The sequence below is a fragment of the Tympanuchus pallidicinctus genome, unplaced genomic scaffold (assembly GCF_026119805.1).
Source record: "Tympanuchus pallidicinctus isolate F22 unplaced genomic scaffold, pur_lepc_1.0 scaffold3, whole genome shotgun sequence".
Taxonomy (NCBI): Eukaryota; Metazoa; Chordata; class Aves; order Galliformes; family Phasianidae; genus Tympanuchus; species Tympanuchus pallidicinctus.
In genome coordinates this window covers 67,747,755-67,768,112 of record NW_026294747.1, presented here as the reverse complement: position 1 = coordinate 67,768,112, position 20,358 = coordinate 67,747,755, and the positions used below count along the sequence as shown (strand labels likewise).

The window sequence follows — 20,358 nt, the reverse complement described above, 5'->3', positions numbered from 1 at the left end:
CTCAAGTCCTTTCCTTGCCCCCATCACACTATTGTCTGTGGGTCTTGTGAGTCCTGAGCAGGTGCAGTTTTTACTATAACATTTAAAGACAAAACCAAAGATTCCTAGAGTCGCCTTCTGACTCATCATGATCAAATGATTTTGGCTAATCTGAATGCTTGGTGAGGTTTTGCTTATCTAATGTGTGGATTTAGTGATCATAATGAAGTCATGGAGTTGATTCCTCTCTGAAGGGACTTTATGAAAGAAAATTACTGCCCTTATTCATGTTGAAATGGATTCAGTCTGCTTATTTTTCAATCCTTATGCAAAATTTGAGAACACTCCAGTCTTCAGTTGTACAGATTCAAGTCCCAAGCAGTTGATTTCTGACATGTTCTTGGTGAATGAGGGAGTATTTCTTCAGCCCAGGATCTACTTTCTCATGTGAAAATTAAGCTTCAGATACCACAAGTGTAACACTGATTGAGGGAACATGTAGTATAAATGCTTTTTAAAGGAATGTATGTAAGGTTAAGAGGGAAAGGAGTGTAATTAGAAATAATTGTAATTCTTGAGGAAAAGAAAAAATCATAGCAGAAAAAAAAATTAGAACTTTAGAATGCAATTATTTTCATGTCGTAAATCTGAATCTATTGCATCACTGTTTTTTTGACATTTGTCTGAGGTAGATGATTCTCCTAGCAAAAAATGCAGGCTGGCAAAGCCAAAAAATTAGCTTTTATTTTGTGTGATATTGAGCTATCCACAAGACTGCTTCAGTTCTCAGCAGTAGTGCTAACCATGGAAATCTGAGATGTGGCTATTTCAATTTCTGAAGGAAGTTCTTAGTGTCCTTGTAAACATATCATATGTTATAAGGTCCGTTTTTCAAATGAGCTGCATTTATGTATTGTAACTTTTATGTAATGAGTTACCCTGGAAACACAATTAGGCAAATAGTGCTCATTCTTGCAGCCTTTCCCAGCAGATAATTAATCACAATGAGAGCTGGGCCCCAAGCTACATGCAGAAGTGTATAGGGAATGTATAGGGCATTTTTTTTATGGTCAAGCCTGTGATGCTCAGGAAACTTTCTCTATTTTGGGGCAAAAAAAAAAAAAACTGCTTAGAACAGCATTTTTTTTTTTCTTTTGCAAAATATATTTTAATTTATAAAGTTGTGAAATTTTGACATATTCTTGATATTATACTCATCAGTTAGTAAAAAAAATAATATGAGGATACATTAAAAAATGGGCTACAGATTTTTACTGAGATGAATGAGTGACCACAGGGAAGGTGTAGTTGGTTGTTTCTCTGTGTGTGCTGTGGGGACAGTGTTTTTAAATGATTTCCTGTATGAATATAGAGATTTGAAAGGAAAAAAAAAAAAAAAAAGAATTATTGATTTCTTTGTTTTGGATTTCTTTGTTTTGTATTCTTTTCAATAGTTTAGTGCTCAGGGATTACTTTGAAAGGTATGTATTTTGTACTTATTTTTTGTTCTTGGGATTTTGTTGGAAAAGAATTGGGACTAGGAAATGGTGGTAGAAAGCAAACCTAATTATTCAGGGTTTGGGGAAAAGGAATTGTGAAGAAAGACTGATCAGACATGGGCTATTCCTTGGGAAAGGGAGCACGAAGGGGGGTCCCCATAGAGCGTCAGAAGACCCTGAAAGGAATGTATTGATGTCAGTAAGCAGCTTGAGATAGTGACTAATTTGAAAACAAGAGGTCATTGACTGAAACTAAGGAGGAGACAAGCAGATAAGGAATTTGGGCGGCATTTTTTTTTGCACAATGGGTAGGTTAGAGTTTGGAAAAGTGGAAAAGCTGGTCATAGAAGTACAGTGGTGTTGGTTCAAGAAGCAGCTGGGCAAATGTTTGGAAAAGGACGCTTACATACAAAGTGAATAACTAGTTTTTTGTAGTTAATCTCATGCAGAAGTCCATAGAAGATTTGAAGAGAAGTATTTAATTGACCAAACGGTGGTCTTCTGGCGTTAAAGGGTACATATATATTACTGAACTTCTACAGCTGCACCAGTTCAGTCACTTTTAAGGATAAACTCGTAAAAGAATTAACCCATAATAGTTGAGTCTTTGATTCAGCCCAATGTACTCCAATTTTATTCAACTCCATGTACTGTCTTGTGAAAGCATTACCACCTACGTGCAACATAAAATCGAAGTGAAATGTAATGTAAAATGTAGTTCTTCCAATTTAATAGATTCAAGTGGGCGAGCTGCTTCTGAGTCCTGGGTAAAGTAAATTCACATTTTCCAAAGGGGACTCCGAGACTTCTTAGGGCAAACTGGGGGACATCTTCAGAAATAAGAGCTTCTCGGTGAGCGTCTTGATTTTCACGTTTCTTTCAGCACGTGGAGATGAACTGCTTTTTGGGTCGTTAGCTGGCATTTTGTAGAAGAGGTGTAGAAAGAAAGAAGCAGATTGTGTAAAACTCCATAGGAGCTGACACTATAAGCAGGCAGTAGCAGCACATCCACAATCCTTGTTGAGTCATCATTACCCTTTGTGTGAGCACGCCTGTGTAAGTTAAATTTAAGTGCATACCCTCGTATTTTCTGGAGTCATCATGGGTGACATTGGGATATATTACCCCATATGGAATATAGATTTTGAAATTCAATTCCTCACATATAGTAATTTAGGCATATTTCTTTTAATTTCTGGGGGAAATTATACATAACAAAGAAGCTATGCATGTTGAGAAGGATGCTATAATACAGTCTTATGTATGCGGAAAGGAGGAAAGGCTGGGTCTCACATTAGCACCCATTTGCTCCTGGGCTGCATGTTTTTTCTTCATTGATATAGGATATTACCTTAAAAACCATTGTGTCAGTAGTGAGTTTCTATTGCAGAAAATCAGTGAAAGCTCAGCAGAATTTTTTTCCTGTAGCAGTGTTTAAAATACCTGTCAGTTCCTAGCAGTTCCTTCTTTAGTATCACCTTCCTTTGAACTGCACTGTGCTGAAGCCACATCAGTTACATTTATAGGTGTAGGTAAGCTGAAAGTGCAGTTTTCAAGTATTAATATAAAATATATGAACAGTATCACATTATGTATGTAGATTGTGTGTGTGCATATGTGTGTATAAGACTGTCACAATATTTTTCATCGCTTTACTTTCATTAAAGTCATCCCTTCTCCATTTATATGTCTTCTTTGCCTGGTATGTGTTTTGTTGTTGGGGGTTTTTTGGTGATGGTGATAGTTTTGGTTTTTGCTTTTTTAATGCTTTCTTTTGTTGCTTTTTTTTTTGAAGTAGTGAAATTGTCATTTGGATCTGATTTTTAGGTGTATAGAATCACGTGTTCTGACCAAGAATATGGATTGTTCATAAATTCAGATATAGGTTGAATCCATCCCTAACTGCATACACACATGCACACAGAATCAGTGTTAAATGAAAATGCCAGCCTGGGTACATTTATTTTCTTTGTTATCTTTAAATCATTGGGTTTTGCTGATGCTTTTCTCCTCCCATGAAAAGCATTAAAAGTTCCTCCTGGCTGTAGCACAACTCCAGCAGCTCCAGCAGTAGACATTTGGGCTAGTAAAAATTGCTTTTATTTTTGTAGTTTCTACCTGTTGTTCAGCTCTCTCTTTTGACTCTAGTATTTACAAGTGTTTTTAGTTAATGGGCACACAGACGATGTAAGTTGAAGCAAGAAAATATTCTTGTTTGGATTTTGTAGCAGTTACAAATCAGCTGTCACAGGCAGCAGTTCCTCCTACAAAGTGTTTTTCAGTGCTGTGGTGTTCCCGCAGTGTATGGCAGCTGGTCTGTCTTTTGGTTGTGGTTCCATGGTGCTTTTTCCTTTGCTATTTCCATTAAGGTTTCAAAAGCAGGGGGTGAGGGAAGGGGAAAGCAGCAGCCACAAAACACGCATGTCAAACACCATTAGATTTAACAGATTTCAGCGTTTGTGAGCCTGAAACCACAGTGCAAAAACTCATCTCTTTTCGACTCCGGATTGTTTCATATAACTGTAGAAGAATAAAGCATCTAGCATTAAGCATCTCACCTAACCTAGTTGTTTAGGTCTCTTTAGTTGCCATCAGAGAGTGATTAAAACCTCTGGAGAGTAATTCTCAGGCGAATGAATTGCCCACCAGGGTCTTCCCACCTCTCCTGGCTGTTGGGAGAGGAGATGACTAACTCCAGCTCCAACTTCAAGCATGGCTGGAGTAGATAAGATGAGGCTGAGCCTTTGAGACTCAGCTAGTTAGTAAAGACTACCGGCGTGCTATAAAAACTAATGGTCAGTGAAGAAGTGGTGTTACACTCCCCCTAGTTATGACCCTCTCTTCTTTAATCAGATTGAATTTGCCCCTCATATGGTGTGATTAAATGTTTCACAGCAACATTAAGCACTCAATGGTGCAGACCCTGGCTGGAGCAGCTATGCAGGCCATCCTTTAGTGGCTGTCAGTGGGAAGTTGGAGGCATCTAGGGCTTTGGGGGCAGTGCAGATGTGTGGCATATCCATGCTATGTCCAGCTGGCATGGGTGCGAGAAACAGCATAGCTGTGAGAGTGTCTGTGAGTGCTGATTTACACTGTAGACTCACCAGAGTGCCCACTCTGTTTCTGTACCCCTGTACTCTGTGCTATGCAGGCATTAGGTTCCTGGCAGACCTGGTTTTAGGCACTGTCTGCCCTTTTTCAGGAGATGCCTCTCCTTGGGGCTCCACAGCTCCCTGTCTGTCTCCTTGCCGAGATGAAGCTGAGCTTGGAAAATGTTGTACTCAACCCAAGAGAGCCCATTTGTGAGAATACTCACGTGGAGTGAGAGGAAAGGCAGCATGAAGCTGCTGTGCACAGCGTTGGTCTGGCCGTGAGGCGTCTCGTGTAGGTGTGAAGTCACACAGTCATCACCCAAACGTGAAAAATGTTTGTATTCTTCCTAAATGCAGACCTGCTGTGATGAGACAGCTGATTGCCCGTGCCGACACTATATTTTTGCCCTTATTTTTTTTCTCACTTGTATTCTTACTAGTTCACAATGTTAGGCTTGAGTCTTCCAACTAAGTGACTCTGAGGCTAAGAGCTGCCAATCAGCAGCCTCTTGCAATTATTAATTGGGTCTTTTTCAGCTTCTAGCAACGTCAGTGGAGAGAATGGCATCTTCCTTCAAAATTTCAACAAGCCCGTTTTTAATCTGACCTAACAAGTCTCTTTGCCCTTGAAGGTCTAATTCAAAATCTGTAGAACATAATACATATAAAAAGATGCATTCAGAAAGTAATATCTGACTATTGAATATTTACTGCTGCAAAAATAAAGGTGTTTGACAACTCATTTCAGTATTCCCCTTAGTGCTCTTGTATTTTTCTGTGGGATAAATTCTTACTCCCACACAGATCATCATCGTCTCCTTAAGGAGAAATGGTAGCAGTGCTAATAATCCCATATTTACAACTCTCACCGTGACTCCTGCATCATATACTCAGTTTTGGGATCATTTTGTGATCAGGAAGAACAGAAGCAGGGCCGAGGGAGGTGTAAAGGGTGTTGAATTAGAAGAAGAAAACAGAGTATTTATCTAAGTCCTCACCTCCTTACTATCCAAACAGATTTGCCTTCATAATAACTTACAAGGTAGGAAGAAAAATGGTTTCCTTTATAAATGTTGGTGTGAAACGTAGGGTGAATTTAATGATTTAACTGAAGCAGTGCAGGAAGGCGGAATCTCAGGCTGGAAGAGAAGTCAAATGAGCCTAAACATAGCACCCTAATGACCAGGCTGTCCTTTAGGACTAGCAGTAACGAATTTATAGCTGTTCTGCAGTGTTATAATCCTATCTGTTGGAGGATGTATGCCTGTAGATCTGAAAGTTTTTCCAGCTAGAAAAATCCTTTTTAATGTAATATTCATGAGTGATATGTATTTGTGAAACATGCACAAAGAAAACTCTTCAGCTTTGGTAATTTAAAAAGAAACCCCCCGCAAATAATTACTTTGATGAAGTATTTAAGGATCATTTTATTTATATAAATATACAGAAGATTCAGAGCATCTAGATTCTAAAAAATTCCTTTTAATACTGTGCTTTAATATAAAATTCTTTCAGTCTCACAGAATGTGTGCTGCACTTTTCATTAGTAATGAATAAAATAATAGGACTTTTGCCTTTGCTTTCAGTGCAAGTATGTTCAAGCTTATTACACAAAAATGAAATCTAGAAACTTGCTTTAATTAAGGCAGAATTTTGAACTAATGTAACAAATGCTTATTGTTATTATAACTGAAAAAATGCCAGTATGTTTTCAGGTGCACAATCTTTGTGCTTTGTTGAGCCTGAAAACCACTTTTTCATTATAGGCATCATCATTTCTTCCCAGCTAATGTATAAAAATACATTTGTCCTCTTTGCAAACTTCGTCCCATTCCCATACTATCGCAGTGATTGCAATACTGCAGCAGAGTGGAAGGGAGCATCCTTCACCAAGTGTTTCTCTTGTGTCTTGTGCCTTTCAGGATGGGTCCTCTGTCAGAATAGAGGGAGGAGACAAGGAGGGGAAGATTTCATTTTTACAATAATGAAATTCACATTAGGAAATTTGTAATAATTTTAAGTATTTTGAGCTGCTGCTGGTCGTGTCGTGAAGCCTACTGCAGCAGCAATGGCTAGCTCATTAGTTGTTGCACGAGGAACTGGGGATTCCACTTTTACCCATGCTCTCCTGACACGCTGGATCCTCCATTTATATGACTGTTTGAGGGCAAACACTTTAACCCCTTGAGGGCTGCTAATCAGGAGCACCAGCTGTTAAATGCCAGCATGCTTCCTGCTCTGCTGCCTGCGGGGAGAGAAAGGGCTGGAAAGGATATGACCCTAAACTTCAGCAACTGCTTTTCTCCTTGGGGGCAAAGTATAATTCAGCTCGCGACTTCTCTTGTGTTCTCTCAGTGTACGCAGTTGTTTCTGATGCGGACTGTTGTGCACTTACTGTGCATACTTAAAGTCTTTAGAAGGATGATGGTTCATTGCTGAAGTTTAAAATCTGCGTTGTGTTGGTGTGGAAATGCTTTAGGAGGTATTTGCTCAGCTAGCTCACTGAGCTGCGGAGGGGTAGCGTGGTTGTTTTTTTGCATCACTGCTGGTACAGCATTAGTTCTCACTCTGAGTTACATTCTCCCATTCATTAAAAGCACGTGATGAAACCCTGTGTGAAAAAGGAGCCTATCTCAAACAGAACACAAATGTATTCCCTACAGGATGAAATACAGCCAGAAGTGAAAAGGCAGTTCTTCATTCTTTAAATGCTCCCTCTTTTATCTCCCCTTTTATTTTCGGAAGCCAGTAGTATTGTTAAACAAATAAATATTGGCGGGGAGAAAAGATGGAAAATCTTCCCTTTTTGGCACGTTTCTGTGTCTAGCAATTTATATTCAAACTCTGTTGATTTAGGCATAATAAGGCAATAGATGGAGAACATGTACTGGTGGATGTGGGAGAGGTCTGTTCATGTGGAGAGAAAAAAAAAGTCATGCTGGCTTTATTCAGTGCCATTAATTTCATCCTTTTTCTCATGAATTTTCTGTTACAGGATATTTTTCTTTTAAAACAGGTGCCCGTCTTTGTAGCATGAAGTTATGCCTCTCCAGGCACTTAGGTAGTTCCTTTCACCATTGTATCAGAGGCATTCAGAAGTGTGAGAAAGGGGTAGAAATGGATCTGTGCCTGTTCTTTGCCTTTGCCTGTCCACCCTTGGTCTGTAAATTAGACACGTGCCTTGGACAAAATCATGCTTTCCTCACTTTACTTTTCTGTTACTTTGACTGAGGCCATCAGAAGTGCTTGTGGGTGCTGTGCTGATCCCAACCCGTGGGCTCAGGGCTACTGATGAGTGGAAAATGTTGATGCGGGGACTTTTGTTGGCTCCAAAGCTAGCCTCCCATTGAGCATCCTGGCTCACCAGGACTATTCTTATGTTCCAGTGCAAGCATATGCTTTAGTGTTTTGCTAAATCAGGGGTTTATTGTCAGGCATTGTTCATACTATTAGGCATGTCATTCTGTTAATGATGATAAAAAAGCAAGCATCAGTTCACCAGTAAATGCCTGCAATCTGCATCACAGCGATGGAGGAATTAACCCTTTCAAAGGTAGGCTCAGAAGCCCATCTGGCCATTAAGGAGTGTTATTAGGTCTTGTCAGAAACCTTTTCCCAGCACCTAATATGTTACTGTGTTGTCCTGAGGCTAGAGTAGCTTCAGATGAAAAGCATCTCTCTCTGGGGAGGGTGCACATGCATCTGCAGCCACAAGGAAGCCTGTGGGACACAAGGGCTCACCAGCTCAGTGGGGTTCATCCTTGCAGGGATGCTAACTAGGACCGTGGTTAACCTGTGCATGTCAGCATGTTAAATTTTCCTCATATCTTAATTTCTGAGAAAGAGAATTCCTCTAATGTCAAGCCAAGGTGCTAGTAGGATGTTTTAATCCTGGGAATGTAATTAGGCCACAAGTAAGGCTGTAAAGCATGTGAGATACTTACATAACCCTGCTCCCATGGAAGGCAAGTGGGGGAACAGGAAATTCCCACTAATTTGTGCTTGCATGGGACCAAACACCGAAATGAGCTCCTGTGCTGTGCCTTCACAAAGATTGTACCTTTTCTGATGGTTTCCAGATAAAATGCAGCTGTAAGACCTACAGCAGATCGAAGACATTATCACAGCTACTGTCACTGTTACCAGACCTAAAAGCATGTGTTAATATGTATTGTTCTGTTCCTTTTAAGCATGTGTGTTGCTTTTTCTTTTTTACTTTTTAATAAAACTTACTATTTTGTCTAATGCTGTTCCCTGAAAATTCCCATACAGTATGGAGGGGAGTGATAGGAGAAACGTACAATGCCCCAACTCATAGCAGTAAACAAAAATACCTGAGTTGGCACTGTTACATTTACTGAATGAATTCATTCCAGTTCTGATGCAGCTGATATTTTCAAGGAGGCACTTGCAAACTGATCATCCTCTTAGGAAGTGACAAATGCATGGGGCAGTGGGGGATGTGGAGTGGGAATGGGACAGTCCTGCTGTGCTCATGCTGCCCGTCTGCCCAGTGCTTTGGTGCTGTGTGTTGTTCTGGCAAGATGCACACGGGACAGATGTGAGACCAAATTCCATCGCTGAACTCAGCAGGAAGGGTTTCCAGCCCTACTTCTTCTCTTGGAGTTCATGCAGGGACTAACGGGAGGAACCAAGGTTTTGATTTTTTCTCCAGTAACACGTATCTGCTTAGGCACTGAAGGAAAATGACACGATCAAGAAGAATCTCAAACCGAATACGAAATTGAGGAGGAAAACAGCAGGATCTCAGTGGCAGGTGGCAGAAGTTCAACTGAACCTTGTTTTAACATCAATATTTGTGTGGGTTGGGCCCTTCGTTCCATGCATAATCCTAGAAGTGACAAAGGGCACTCAATGGCACGGCCACAGTGGACCCTTAGGTTCTGCTAAATAAATTCTGCCCTAGGTACGAAGGCATTTTTAAGAATTTGTTTTTCTCTAGCTTTTCTTGAATTAATGTTAATAAAAGCTGCCCCAACCTCTTCTTTTTCTATATGAACACAAAAATTGCAGCTGCCTGCCAAGTCTGCTGAGAGATGGATGTAATAATTTTCAATTGTACTGTTAGCCCAAAGGGAGCCCGATAGCAAGAGATTGACAGATGCAGCATGGATTATCTTGTGCTCTGAACTGAGCCCAATTTGTGGTTTGTTGCAGGTGCTAAAGAGATTGATATTGCTGCTACCCTGGAGCACTTGAGGGACCAGAGACCAGGCATGGTCCAGACGAAGGTACTGTCAATAAATCCACTGGGGTTTTAAATACATTAAAGGTCTTTCACAGTAGTTGTTTTCATGACAGAAGAGAGAGGGTATGACCTAATTTAATGCACGTCGCTTGCTGATTACTGTTTGGCTCCCTACCAACTGAGGTTTATTTATGCTGAAGATTTATCTAGGCTACTTTCTTTGGTGTTTGCTTCTCTCTCTTGCAACATCTCCAACATCTATCTTGATTGCCATATATGAACGGCAATCACGATAGTCTACAGTTTACTAAAGAAAATGTGCATGTGAAAAAATGTCATTGTTTTCATCCTAAAATATGGATTATTTTTTTAGAGTAAGTGTGCTTAACTGTGCATCTAATATTTTCTAAAAGCCTTCAACTCATTAAAGGGAACATGACTATTGGATTTGATTTTTATTTTTTTTTTTTCTGAAAGTAAAGCTTTGAATTAAAGGGAATATAGTTTTGAAGGAAGTCGAGTCATTTTTAGCATCTTTGAGGGGAAGAGCTTACAGTGTGCCCATGTCCTTTATGGATGAAGCATTGTGACTGCATTTGTACCCCATGGTGTGGTGAATATCTTACTCTTTAATTACCATCAGTTGTAACAGCCTCAAAGTTCTCTGTAATATGTAACTTTTAAGGATAGCTGGCAGTGTGACTGCTGTTCTTCCATTAAGAATGAAGCTTTTTTATTGTTAGAATTTATATGGAATGAAATTAGGGGGTATTTGCAGCAAGTTAAAGGTGCACACATGACCATAAAGAAAACTGTTCATTACATGGAGACCAAACAAATCTGAATGTGACATTGTAAAATCTTGAATGAGAGTTATAACCCCAAACTGAATAACTGGAGCAAAGTGGTCTGGGGGAACCTATAGGAACATTGTAACATTTAGGGAGTTTAAGCTGCTAAGGGACAAAGGTGAAATAAATCTGTTTTTCAGGAATCATTGGTTCATAACTTTTCCTGAATCTGTTTTTAATCATGCTATCTTCTCACTTAATATTAGAAGTGATATTGGAAAACAGGGAGCGGGGGTGACTGGGTGCAGATTAGGTATTATTTACCCAGTAAGTGAGTAGATGAAAAATTAAGATGAGCCAGCCAAGGCTAACTAACCCATATCAGCAAGTAAGACATAAAATTGTACACATCTTTCTTCTGCTCTGATTAATCTGACTGGAGGAAAAAAGGCCTATAGCACACAGCATCCAGTGTCTCACATGTGTATTCCAAGGGAAAATGCAAGTCCTGAGCAAACTCTGTGAACGCACCCAATGTATGGCAGTTTATGGCAGTTAGAAATATGTAGAAAGATGGAGCTCTGATTCTGGTTTGTCTCTCTTTTCTGAGAAATTACAGCTTATTGCCTTTAACAAAAGAAAAAAACAAACAGTTCCAGAAGCAAAGAATGAGATATGTGGATAATTTCTCTTAGTTAGCTCAAAAATAGTTACCTGAGTCCCCTGAGAAGCTCACTGGAGATATTTCTCCCCTCCAAACATCCCTCTGGAAGAGCTGCAGAAAAGCAAACGTATCCAGTGTTTTCAGGATGAGAAATGTTCCCAGGATGTGGCTTATCTCACCTCTTGCTCCTTCTTCCATCATTCTTATGTTCTCAGAACCACCCAAATCACTTATTCAAGCTAATGTCTTGCAAATTATAAATATCTGGTTGCATGCTAGCAGTGCACTGTCCCCAGAGAATTTTTCTGAGGGATTTAAACAAACCCCTGTGCTTTCCCAACTGAATACAAATGAGGAATATTAGACTCCTGGAGTAATTTAAAACAATGGATTAAAAGTCAGGTTAGAAATGCCAGTTAGAGAATATCCTTGGGCAAAATAAACACCGCCTTGCTTTAGCAGTGTGATTGTGTTTCCAGCAGGCAGCGCTCCACATTTTTAATAAGCATGCGAAAGATTTGTTTGCAACGTTTTGTCTTCTGGAAAGGATCTTTAATTCACAAGCACTGTATATAATAAACGGTAATGAAATTATCGTAACGACATTCTGCATTTCTGAGAAGCATAATAGTGGGTTTGTGGTTTTGTTACTTATTTTGCAGGGGAATCATAAAGTAGAATTGATATGCCACAAGTGAGAGGAAAAAGTAATGTGTGAAAAGCTTGTTTTCTGTCATGAGAAAAATATTTCTCCTTTTTCCTGTGTCTTTCCACTAGCAGTCTCTACTATGATGCATATTATACATATATGCTACATACTGCGTGCACCTACTTTGTTTTCCAGAGAAATTTTATTTGAGGTTTTAAAGAAATTTGGCATATTGTTATGTATTTCTATACTTACTATTTCTAAATATGTTCACATCACCTCTGCATTATAAGTGGGCTGACAACACAATATGCCTGCCCAGCTTGATTTTCTAGGCAAAGCCTAGGTGTCTAAGTCAGTCGTGTCCACGTGAGTAGCACATGTGAATGAGCTCTAGAGAATGTCAGACTGAGCTCCATTAAAATTGTTGCAGTTGCTTTTATCTTCGGTTGTCCTTGTGTGTAGGTATGGAAGGGATGTGAAGGCTTTCCTTTGGAGAGTGGTAGTACACCTCAATTGGAGCTGCACTGCATGTGTTTTGCAGAAAGAAGGAGGGAGAAGAGCTCAGATGCAGCATCCCCAGAAGACCCAGTTCTCAAACATCTCATGATCAAACATTTATTTTCTGTCTCCTTTATGGCAACACTTCACAGTCAGTTTGGAGCTCTGGTGTAAAGATGCTTCATGAGTTGTTTTGCCTCACTAATTTAGGGTCACACCTGATGGAAGCTGGCAGTCTCCACTGAAGTTCTTTCCAAAATGCATATCTAAGCGTGGAAGTTGGTGTTGCTCAATTCAGGGTCCTTAGGTGAGAGCTGCCTTCTCCATGGCCAGTGCAGCGATGCCCCGTGCTCTTGTGTGAGCCACCCCTCTGTGAGAGGCAAAGGCACTTCAGAGCTGATTTGCTCAGTGAATTCAGTTATTTTCAGCAATGGGACTAATATTAAAATATTGTAATCCCTGATCTTACAAGTTTTTCTTTATGGTAAAATGAAGGGTACATGAGGTACCTCATTACATGGGTGATAGCAGCTTCCCTCCTTCTGGACAGTCACCAGCCTCTCAGAAGAGGCATTTCACCATGTGGACACTTGGCTGCATCACCCTGCAGCCTGGCAGTGCTTGGATCAGCTCCCCTACTACTGCTGTGCTCCCCATCTTGGTTCTGACGTGGTGCAGCTGGGTGAACGCCTTCTCTGTCCTCCAGCTATGCTCACACGTTCATTGTGCTGTGCTCAAAAAATAGCGGCTGCTCTTGGGTGGCCACCAGCGTTTCCTCATCTGCTTTAATTGCAGAGACCTCGAGGCAGGCACAGGCAGACCCACAGACTGTTTTCTATGCCTAATGAGGGTGAGTTCTAATCTTCAGGGTGAATTGATGTGTGATTAAAAAACAATGGATGCAGTCCAGCAAATGTGCAAGAATGCCATTTTGACAGCGCCAAACAGAGGGCAGAATTCTTGAACATTGATTTCTCTGAGAAATTATTCTGAGTTTCAGTCTTCTTTTTCTGCTTGGTAACTGTGCCCACTATGGCTGCCCTCTGAGGCATCTGCACTCAGGAGCTGGATGCAGAGGGTTGAGACAAGGTGGACGAGACTGACACTGAAGTGCAGGAGCTAAAAGTCAGTTGTCTTCCTGGATTACGAGTCGCTCACCGATAGTTTGTCCTTTCATCCTTCCTGCAGACTTCCAGTGTTGAAAGTGAGTGCTGTCGGGCCAGTAACCGCCTTCAGGGCTGGCTGTGTTCTGCAGCCATTTGCCACTGCTGCACCCATCCCACACAGCCCTGGGCAGCTCCTGCTGCACATCCCTGTTCTGACTGGAGGCACAGATGGCATCCTGGCAGGGTTCATCTGAGACTTCGGTTCTTAAAGTCACTTCCTCCAAAGCTCTTAACCCCAGTTGGTGTAAACCACTGGAATATTTCTAGAAAATCCAAACGCTTCTGCACAGTCCTTGACTGCTGTCCTTGGTTTGCTTATTCTCTAAGTAAAACACACACATTTCTTTTTCCATCTGAAAAGAAGCAGACAGAAAATCATCCTGTCAGATATTTCATTAAGCTAAATTTCTGAGAAAGATTACTCACTCTAGAAAGTACAACACCTGCTAACCTTGAGGAAGCAAAGCTTCTTTGTCCTTCTTTAGAACCAGACAGGTTAGGAGCATGTTAGGGTTGCAGATAGGTGTAGTGGCTATTCCTGCCTGTGTCCTTCACACCTCCCCTACCTCAGCACAGAAATCTGTTACTGATTTTCATTTCATGCTTATGGTAAATTAGTAGCATAAACCTTCCTGAGTATTTCCTAAATGTGAATAAAGTGGACCAAATATTGCTAGGTAATTTGTGGGTACCGAAGAGCAGTTGAAAAAGGAAGCTGGAAAAGACTAATAAGAGGTAAAGCAAAAAGCAGGCACTTCTCTGTTTAGTAGGCATAATGTGAAGAAGTATATATTTAGCTAATTTCAACTAGAAACACCTGAGAGGAGCCAAAGTTTCTCTTTTGCAGTGTATTGCCTACTTCATATCTCAGTGTTGTTAATGAGTTTCCATCTTCGTGTCAGAAAGAAATGGCTGATGATCAACTACTCCCAAATGTTTCTGGCCAAGCAATTGCAATGCATCATTGTGTCCCACTTGCTTAGTTTCTGCTACCAACATTTTTCTCCATTAAATTGACTCTAGTTTCAGGATGCTGTCAAACGTGTTATATGGCATCAATAATCCCCAAGCATTTTGTTCCTCACTGTTGCAACATGCAGTTCATCCTGCATATTCCTGTTTTCAACAATGTCTTGAGGATGCTCAGCTGCAGAGCAGTGCTCCAGGGCGTCGGAAAGTTTTTTGGTTGTTTATCCAGGGTCAGAAAGGCTTTGCAGACTGCCCTTAACTAATTGGAGAGCTGGGCAATCACCAGCCACATGAATTTTTAAAAGAGCAATTTTTAAAAGAGTTGGGGCAACCCTGGCTCTGTGTGCAGACTGGGGGATGAGAGAGCAGCCCTGGAGAAGGGATCAGGGGGTTGTGGCTGTGGGCAGGTTGGGTCTGAGCCAGCAGTGTGCCCTGCAGCCAAAGGGCCAACCGTACCCTGGGGGCAGCTGGGGAGGGAATTCCTGCTCTGCTCTGTGCTGTGCAGCCTCACCTCCTGCGCTGGGTGGGCACCACGTTATAAGAAACTAATCAAACTATTGCAGTGTCCAAAGGAGGGTCACAGAGATGGTGAAGGGTCTGGAGGCCAAGGGTGTGAGGAGCACTGAGGCTCCTGGGTTTGCTGGGCACAGAGCAGAGCAGGCTGAGGGGAGGCATCATGGCAACTGCAGCTCCTCACAGGGGCAACGGCAGGGCCTGAGGGAATATCATGGAGCTGTCAGGGGAAGGGCAGCTGGGGGTGAGGGAAAGGCTGTGCCGCAGAGGGCAGTGGGCATGGAACGGGCTGCCCAGGGCAGCGGGCACGGCCCCAAAGCTGGAGCTCATGGAGCACTGGGACACTGCTCTGAGAAGGGCTGGGTTTCAGTGCTGCTGTGGGGCCAGGGTTGGACTCAAGGATGCTTGTGGTCCCTTCCAACTCGGGATATTCTGTGATTCTATGATATGCCTTTGCTCTCTCCGCAGGAGCAGTTCGAATTTGCTTTGACAGCAGTTGCAGAGGAAGTGAATGCAATACTCAAGGCACTTCCTCAGTGAGCAGCTCGGTGTCCCGGAGGTTCCCACAGGATCCAGCCCTCGTTTCCTCATCCTCAGTCCCTGTGAATGTTCTTGGAAACCGTGACCTGACCTTAACTATGTATTTTCTGTTGTAACCACATAGTGATAGGGTCCTTAGAAACTCCTAAGCTGATAAAATTCAACAGTTAAAATGTGTCTTCTGTTTTTGGGTTTTAAAACAAATTTTAAGAAAGTACATCAAAGCCTCGGATTAAGTGACAGAACAGTCCACCTAATCCCTCTCTCATCCTCGAAGACCTGAATGTCAAACTTGGAAAGCACACATTCCTGTTCTTAATAGCAAATATTCAGTATTGTGGATAACTAGTGCAGTTAATATAGTCTCAGAAAACAGTGTTCTGTTGTATTTCGTAACTCCTTAAAAACCAGATGAGAGTGAGGGGCCTGAAAGGGATGGCAGTTGTCCCTCTACAATGCCGAGCGGAGGCATGGAACTGTGCAGAGGGTGTGAGTAAACACAGATCTAGGCTCTGGCAAAGGGAGCTTGCACCTTCTCATGCTGAGCTTTAGCAAGCAAACATTTTCTTAACTGTTGTTTACTTTTCAGCTTTGTGCTGTGAATGGAAGAAAATCTGAGCTATAAGTAAATAGGCCAGCACGGTTGTTGCAGCTGGGGAGAACAAGTTGGTCACATTAATGGGAACCTGGGGACCAGTGAGCACCACAGCTCTGGCCAAGTGCCTACAGCGTGAAGTAGGCAAGCATAGATGCACCTCCAACCATGAGCAAGGCACCTGGCCCACCAGGTGCATGTCCAGAGCTGGCATGGACACGGATTGCTGACATTTTGGGATTACTGAGGAAGAAAACGGGACTCTTCTCTTTATATTTTTGCATTTTGCTCTTTCAAGCTCTGCTGTGCGATCCTTTCGAGCTGGGGAAATATATTTCTGTAAAAGCCTGGCTGAAGGAAGAATTGCCAATCTGCATTTTATGATCCTCATCAAGTTTGTCTGAGCCAGACATTTGTTGCACCTTTCTGCTCTTTTCCTTTTTCTGAATGACGCCTATTTTAACTATTAATGGATAAAGAAGCACATAAGTTTCAGAGATTTTTCTGTTCTCAAATCCTAATACCTGCTGTTGCAAAGTAATGCTAAAATATGTCTGTAAATGGCTTGGTTATGCAATTTTGCTTATGTGAAACCACAGTTTTAGTTGTGGCACTCTACTAAAGGGATTGAAGCTACTAATGGAAAGTACTCTGATTTCTTAGAAAGAAGGGCCTGAAAGTGACATTTTCAAATGTGACTCTGAATTTCATTTTCAAAACTGAATACTTGGACACTTTCATCTGTTATCCTACATCTCTGTGATTTAAACATTTTAGTGTTGGTTGTTTGTTTTTTTTCCCCAAAATCTTAACAGCATTGTATACCTGGAAAATACATAATTAAATCTGATTTGTAAGGCTGAAAGTTTTATAAACTTCTAATCAGTGAAATCTTAAAAATACAATATTGGAGAGTTTTGCTGGAACAGAGGTAACGGGCATCTATTGAAATCAGCCAGGTTGCAGTTTTGTGTTGTAGGCATGAATATTGGTGACCTATTCTTTTTAGCAATTAAAGCAGAAGACTTGTTACTTTTTGCCATACATTTTTGCATGCTTTTCTTGGTATGTGCTGCTGCTTAATTTGTGCATCCCATTACTATGGCAGTACAGAGCGTTTACTGCAGATGCCATCATCCTCTTAAGTACATATGCTGTACATTAAGCCACATGTTTATTTTATGGCCTAAGCATTTTAGAGCTTTCCTAGCAATAACTAAAAAAACTAATGGAGTATGAATGAGAAAATTGCCTTTTTCATTTGATAATTTAGGCTTAACAGGTTTCTTTTATTACTTCAGCTAACACACAATTGCAGATCGGGGCAGATGAGATCAGTTTGAGCAGTATCAGCAACTGTTTGAGGTAGATTTACTGTGAGCCATGTACTGCAGCTTTCTGCAAATACGGGTAGTTATATCCATACAAACAGTCCAAGGAAGCAAAATAAGGGCATCCTAAGTCTACCCCTCAGATTCTTGGGTAAAAAGATTTCTCAGGGCAAGATGCTGTACCATTGCCTACTGCCAAAAAGATAATGGGTTTTCAGCACAGATTTCAGCCCTGAGATGTATTAGTGTTCACCTCCTGACCATCCCTGTGCACACCACAAACATGGCTGACGAGCTGTTCATTTGCACTTTAGGAATATTTTTTAATTGTTCTTCTGCAAATATTTGCATTTCATAATAGTAATTTCAGGGTGATCTCTGTTATTTCACAAGCGGCTGAGTATGAGACTAAAATATTGGTCTTCATGCTTTGGAGTTTATTTAGTGTAAATTAGAGGGCATTAATCTTCCCCAGTGCTAATGGGGCAGGGATGTGTTGTTTTATTCATACTTGTGGGCTGATTTACACAGCAGAAGGATGCAATCTTACTCAGAGGGTTGGGATATCTCCTACTGAATGTCATGGACAATCCTGTTTATTCAGCCGTTTTGCACAGTTCTTCCACAAAGAGATGCCAGGCTTATTCTGCTGATTGTAAGCTACCACACAGATAATTTCATCTGTGCAGGTAAGGCATTGTTCACACCTCTCCATAAATGCCCTCTATAAACGTGGGCAGTCATTTGTTGCAGGGCCTGTGAGTGAAATGGAGTTCAGTTGCACCAGGGTGATCCAGAAGGGTCTGACAGGCCATTTCCCAGGGAGATGCCAAAACCATGGAAATACAAACCTGGTGAAACCACAGGGATAGATTTCTCATGCAGGACAGGTATTTCTTTATCCTTTTGACTGCGGTTCGTGATCCTTACAGCTGGATAAAGGATGTGACTCAGGCTGCCCCAGGCCGCTTGCACTGGATTTGAAACCTGCCCCATGTTCCCTGCTAAGTGGGATAAGTGTCAGATGGGACCCACCATCCTTCCCTGGTCAGTGTTCTGCTTGATCTTTAGTAGATGGACAGTCACTGAGGCATGGTTGACGCCCAATGCATCCCAAAACAGCACACGTTTAATTGACCATCCTAGTGTTCTTGATGAAGACGAATCAAATATACAGGTGGTTGAATTTTAAAATGATATTGAAGGGGGAAGCTGCCAGAGGGCAGTTTAACCCCAGTGCTTGCAGTATCCTTCCTCAATGTTCAAAGCATAGGGAGATAAGCCTCATTTCCCACCAGCGTGGCAGTGAAGGTGGCCAGATGCCAGCAGCCCCGTGCTTACGTTGTCCCATGGGTGCAGACATGAGGGACAGGGAAGTGTTTGCCACCAATGCAGTTTGTAGGTGTAGCAGCACAGTCCCAGCCCTGCTTTCACCCTTCCCACAAGAAGCACTGGATTTGGAGGGACAGAAGAACAGGACAGCCTAGTTCCCAAAGCCCGGATCCTTGAGTTTCAGTACTTGCCATGGGAAAGCAATGTGGGTTTTGCTGTCGCCATCACCTATTTCAGGTGCAGCTCTAACCATTGCCTTTGACCATCATTGGTGGGAGCTGGAGCAGCCTGGATAACAGCCAGTGGAAGTCTTCAGCAGTTGTAAGGGTCGAGAATGAGTTGTAGCAGAAAATCCCCAATCCAAATCTTAATTCAGTAGCAAAGCAAGCAAGATTATTTTTATAGATGCTACAGGAGGTTTAAAACATTTAAGAATATTTTTAAAATCTATGCCAATGACTAAACCTTGTTTCTGTCTCTAGCATGCATGCAGAACCAATCTCCATCCGTCCCCACAGGAATGACAGCTATAGAACCTGTAAGGAGTTCATGCATTATTTGTCAAGTGAAACATTAATAAGATCCAGCCCACGACATAATTTCCAGACTAGTCATTAATTAAAATAAATAAATAAATAAATGTTTATTGGAATAGAAAACAAGTATTTGATTAGCTTTGTTACAGAACAATAGCTCTCCTTATTTTTATTCTGCATATTTTATTCTTTGTTTAGAAGATTCTCTTATGAAGCAGTTGAAATAATCCGCTTTTTAAAACTGTACAGTTTCTATGGTTTTGCTTTTTAAATGAGAGTACACTTTGTAGATTTGATTATTATATTTTTCTGTTAAGATTACACTGGACATTACAGAGGCATCCCCCACCACAGTGAGAAGAAAGCTGTCCTGTTGGTTTATTGTAAAAGAAAAAAAAAACAATCAGAACAAAATTGCAGAGCTGTGGCATACTCAGTCCAATTAGAGCATGACTCTTTACTACTCTTCATTTACCACATTAGAAATAAAATAAAGTTACACCAGCAAGATTTCATTTGAAGCTGTTCTTGCATGCTGTTTGTACTGTATTTGATGGCATAATATTGTTTCATTTACAACCTTTTCTTTCTCGCCACTCTATTATATTCTTTCTCTGTATATAGTCAAAAAGAAGTTAAAAAAAAAATTATACAAAGTATTTTGTTCTACCTCTGTAAAAATCATACTTGTGAATAAAGTCACGTTGTCTGTGGAGCACGGTATTGTGGATCAGCATTAGCAGCTGGTGTTTGCTTTTATTTGGGGGTAGGAGGGCTCCTCCTGTCGCTGGATCCTTATCCCTGCGCTGACGGGCAGAGTCCTGCTGAGCCTTAGAGGTGCTCGCTTCTCTCCTCTGCCTTTGGGATGCGGGCTGCTACCCTCTGCAGCTGCCAGCTGAGGGAGGGCTGGGGGCCACGCTGCTCCAGGCAGACCCTGCGTTCAGGTCATACGGGAGAACGAATAGGTGCTGGAAATTCTCCTTGTGCAGCAG

The 20,358-nt window shown here is 41.4% G+C and overlaps 1 protein-coding gene across 3 annotated transcripts in view; it reads left to right on the top strand.

Moving 5' to 3' along the window:
- The window catches only part of PTPRN2 (protein tyrosine phosphatase receptor type N2), a 620,450-nt gene extending 600,369 nt beyond the window's left edge, over window positions 1–20,081 (top strand). For all 3 annotated transcript variants that reach the window (XM_052695759.1, XM_052695758.1, XM_052695760.1), the window contains exons 22-23: window positions 9,749–9,822; window positions 15,501–20,081. In XM_052695759.1, coding sequence (XP_052551719.1) covers window positions 9,749–9,822; window positions 15,501–15,572 — 146 coding nt within the window. In that variant the 3' untranslated portion in view covers window positions 15,573–20,081. The remainder of the gene's footprint in view (window positions 1–9,748; window positions 9,823–15,500) is intronic.
- The last annotated feature ends 277 nt before the right edge of the window (window positions 20,082–20,358 follow it).